This window comes from Limulus polyphemus, unplaced genomic scaffold, assembly GCF_000517525.1.
Source record: "Limulus polyphemus unplaced genomic scaffold, Limulus_polyphemus-2.1.2 Scaffold6272, whole genome shotgun sequence".
Classification (NCBI taxonomy): domain Eukaryota; kingdom Metazoa; phylum Arthropoda; class Merostomata; order Xiphosura; family Limulidae; genus Limulus; species Limulus polyphemus.
This window is the reverse complement of record NW_013671882.1, coordinates 27763-32622: the sequence shown is the minus strand read 5'-3', so window position 1 is coordinate 32622 and position 4860 is coordinate 27763. Positions and strand designations below refer to the sequence as shown.

General features: G+C 33.9%; 1 protein-coding gene across 1 annotated transcript in view; it reads right to left on the bottom strand.

The window, feature by feature from the left end:
- Positions 1–1992: 1992 nt before the first annotated feature.
- Positions 1993–4860, bottom strand: part of LOC106473552 (protein amalgam-like) — a 26538-nt gene continuing 23670 nt past the window's right edge. The window contains exons 5-6 of the mRNA XM_013934236.2: positions 3878–3958; positions 1993–2571 (exon numbers count right to left, since the gene is read on the bottom strand). Of these exons, the coding sequence (XP_013789690.2) occupies positions 2474–2571; positions 3878–3958 (179 nt within the window). The 3' untranslated portion in view covers positions 1993–2473. The remainder of the gene's footprint in view (positions 2572–3877; positions 3959–4860) is intronic.

Below are 4860 nucleotides of genomic sequence, written 5' to 3'. Positions count from 1 at the left end.
CTTATGGAACATTTTACAATGTACCATGATGGTATTGTTCCTTATGGAACATTTTACAATGTACCATACTGGTGTTGTTCTTTATGGAATATTTTACCACGTACTATGATGATGTTGTTCTTTATGGAATGTTTTACCATGTACCATGCTGATGTTGTTCTTTATGGAAACCATGTACCATACCGGTGTTGTTCTTTATGGAATATTTTACTATGTACCATACTGGTGTTGTTTTTTATGGAATGTTTTACCACGTACCATGATGGTATTGTTCCTTATGGAATATTTTATTACGTACCATGCCGATGTTGTTCTTTATGGAATATTTTCCACGTACAATGCTGGTGTTGTTCTTTGTGGAATGTTTTACCACGTATCATGCAGAAGTTACTTCTTAATTTAGATCAATATTAGATCAACCATTTACTATATTAGATATATTATTGTTGTTGGTTTTAGAGCAAAGCCATACTGGGCTATCTACTTTGTCCACCGCGGGTGCATGAAACCCCGGATTTTAGTGTTGTAATTCCGTAAACTTACTGTTATCTTACCAGGAGACACTTTATATACCAATGGCATTTGATATTTAAGCAAAAAAAAAATTATCTTACTTTACCAAAGAAATATTTATTTGTTTGTTTATTTTTCGAAGTTCGCAGTCCCCCACTGGCTCAGTGGTAAGTCTGTGGGCTCACATTGCTAGAAACCTGGTTTCGATACATATGGTGGGCACAGCGCAGATAACCCATTACATAGCTTTGCGCTTAACAACAAACAAACAAAACTACTCAAGGGCTATCTGCACTAGCCATTCCTAATTTTGTAGTGATAGACAACAGAGGGAAGAGATCTGGTCAACACCACCGACCGCGAACTTTTAGGTTACTCTTTTACCAAGGAAAAGTGGGATTGACCATCATAACGCCCCCACAGCTAAATAGAGAGCATGTTCGTGGACGGGATTCTAACCCGCGTCCCTCAGATTGTAAGTCAAATTCCTTAATCATCAGGATATGCCAGGCCATCACTGAATGATGAATCGTGTTTATGTTAAATAAAGATTGTGCTCTTAAATTATGTAATATTATAAAATATATGGTCGAAAGATCGCTGTGCTATAACATTCAAATATGATCTGTGTCTCGTAAGTAAACCGTGCAGTTCTAATATCTATAACCAAAACTGTATTTACTTCACTAGTGTTATGGACAAGAAATATGCACGTTGATTAAAATATATTTATACGTGTGTGTGTGTATTTACCTTTTTTTTTAATATCGTTTGACACGCAACCAGGCCCGGCATGGCCAGGTGGTTAGGGCGCTTGACTCGCAATCTGAGGGTCGCCGGTTCGAATCCCCGTCACATCAAACATGCTTGCCCTTTCAGCAGTGGGGCGTTATAATGTGACGGTCAATCCCACTATTCGTTGGTAAAAGAGTAGCCCAAGAGTTAGCGGTGGATGGTGATGACTAGCTGCCTTCCCTCTAGTCTTACACTGCTAAATGAGGGACGGCTAGCTCAGATAGCCCTTTTATAGCTTTGCGCGAAATTCAAACAAACTAAGACACGCAACCTACTCTGCCATCTTTTGTTGCTTAAAGACAAAACGTTTTCAAATTTATATATTTTTAGTTTCAAATTTTAGTTTCAATTTTCAGAAGAGGTTCTAAGTAAAACCTATGATTGGCTAAACGTTTATTTCACAAAATGAATAGACAGATGCTAAGATATTTCTATATCTTTAATTTAAAACACAAATAAAAAGGTACATGTCATTGTTGTAATATTAGAGGTTGTACAACATCGAATTACAGATAGTAGTTTTTTAAAGCACAGAATCACATCATGACATAGCGCCAGTGTTCAGTTTTATGCCGAAATTCTGAATTCATTTCATAGTTGCTCATACTTCTACATATCTAACGTAAAAACTAACATTCTACATTTGGTTCATGTTTTATTATAAACGTAATCACTAACATTTTGTCACACTTGTTACACTTTTATTTCTATGAAGTCGTACAGGAGTTGCTCAGTTTTAGCATGACGTTTCGGTTGTACGTAATTCAAATTGTGAAGCAAAAGCTAATAAAATCAACAATGTTCAGAACTCCTAAAATATAGGACCAAATAGTAATTATTTTAATACTATTGTACGTTTACTTCGCTCCTAGATTAGACATGAATTACATAAAACACTTGATATTTTAATCATCCCGTTGATGTTTCATGCATTAATAACAGAAGAACAAGAACAAAAATACAGATAAGCAAATGCAGTTTCTATCCAGTCCATCTGTCATTTGCCCAGGGCCGCTACCAGGTGGCGCCAAACAAGTTGGTCCAGTGAGTTTCTTTGAGCGCATTACTTCTCTATTCCATTGGAGTTTTTTTTTATTGTTGTTTTATTTTTACTTTTTAACTTGAAACAGAAATAAGATCACAAACATTCAACGACTGTGTTATATCACGTAATAACCTCAAGCACGATGAAGGGAAGGACACAGAAACCGAACACAGAAACTGATGACGTCACACTTTGGCTGTTTCCCTTGTGTCCACTAACTGCAATGCAACAAATACTGACATTAAAATACACATAAAATAAGATTTTTGTTATTTTCAGTAAGTAAACTTTAGGTCAGTAATTAAAAAAAATAATTACATTGCTTTCATGTTATATTTATATATATTCTCAAAATCATATTTTGAATCTGTAATGAATAATTTAACTAGCTTATTTTTTTATTTCGAATCGACTGTACTCTTTGCTATCGGGTAGGTGGTTAAGGCACTCGACTCGCAATCTGAGGGTCGCGGGTTCGAATCCCCGTACACCAAACATGCTCGCTCTTTCAGCCGTGGGGGCGTTATAATGTGACGGTCAATCCGTTTTTTTTGTTTTTATTCATAGGACATTTCTTAAGCATTCCCGTAGGAATAAATATGTATTGAACCTTTTTTTTTTAATCTAGAATTCTTAACTGGCTTTTTTATAAGCGTAAACACGTTAGTGAACCCATATTATACTTATGAACGTGTAAGCTACTGAAGTATGTACTTCTAATTGTTTTTAGCTTAAACAAAGTACATGAAATGACATTTTTGATCTTACACAGTGTGTGGGTATAGAAATGTTTATAAGCTTTTACCTCTATCTGTAGATAAATAAATAGATAAGACACGCAGATAGAGGGCTATCTACTAGATGGATTGACACATGGATCAATAGTTTGCACTCCATTAGAAAATGGGTTTCTCGTATACTGAATGTTAAGCTAAGTATTTAGTTGAACTTTTAGAAGTCAGCGATCAAGTTGCATGTGAATAAAAAAATAAATAGAATCCTATATAGGCCATCTTAAACTGAAGTGTCCTGTTATTTAATAAGTTTCTTCTTTAAACACCCACGCACAAAGGAATATTTCAAAGTTCTCTTGTTTACTTTGAGCATATTTGCTTAAAATCCTACTCGTAAATTTAGATTTACACTTTAATAACGGTCCCTTAGAGTCATTTTCGAAAACGCCTGTATTATTTCGAGTGTTCTCATTTTGAAAATGGTAAATAGTTCTTTAGGCAGCAAACAGAAAAGAAATAAACCTGCTTAGCTGTTCAACAAAACGAAGTATTTTCTTTCAGACATCGCTGTAAGTTCAATGGGTTTTTTTTTCCTGTTTACTTCTTCATTTCTCATGGGATATGGAGTTTTTCCAGGACGAAACAAAAACTTTTTAAGTAATTTATTACTAGTTATTTATTTTTATTTTTCATAAAGAAGTAACAGAAAACGTCCAATTCCACAAAGAACGAAAAATAGGGATATTATTATAATTATGTTAACCTAAGTTTAATTTCGTATCATACGTACCCGATGGTTGTCTTGGCTCATTCAACTCCACACTTTTACTTCCACGAGCGTTTGATGTTTCATCGTACAGCGAGGAACCCTCTTTTGGAAGAAAGATTAATAAATGAATAAATTAAAGAATAAAAACATCGCCATTTCCTTTTTATATAGTTTTTCCTTATCCAGTTACTAGATAATGCTGTCGTTAAAAATTGTAAATATATTAGTTTTCTCTCTCTTGAAAACGCAAATGTTTAAAATAAGGATCTTAACCATGTTGAAAGCATAAATATTTAACTCACTGTGGTCATCAATAAGGATCTCAACTAAGTTAACACAAACGTTCAACTAGTTGGAGTCATTATATGAGGGCCTTAATAATGTTGAAAATACAAATATTTAACTCATTGTGGTCATCAATAAGAATCTCAACTAAGTTAACACAAACGTTCAACTAGTTGGAGTCATTATATGAGGGCCTTAATAATGTTGAAAATACAAATATTTAACTCATTGTGGTCATCAATAAGAATCTCAACTAAGTTAACACAAACGTTCAACTAGTTGAAGTCATTATATGAGGGCCTTAATAATGTTGAAAATACAAATATTTTACTCACTGTGGTCATCAATAAGAAACTCAACTAAGTTAACACAAACGTTCAACTAGTTGAAGTCATTATATGAGGGCCTTAATAAGTTGAAAATACAAATATTTAACTCACTGTGGTCATCAATAAGGATCTCAACTAAGTTAACACAAACGTTCAACTAGTTGAAGTCATTATATGAGGGCCTTAATAATGTTGAAAATACAAATATTTAACTCACTGTGGTCATCAATAAGAATCTCAACTAAGTTAACACAAACGTTCAACTAGTTGGAGTCATTATATGAGGGCCTTAATAATGTTGAAAATACAAATATTTAACTCACTGTGGTCATCAATAAGGATCTTCTAACTAAGTTAACACAAACGTTCAACTAGTTGGAGTCATTATAT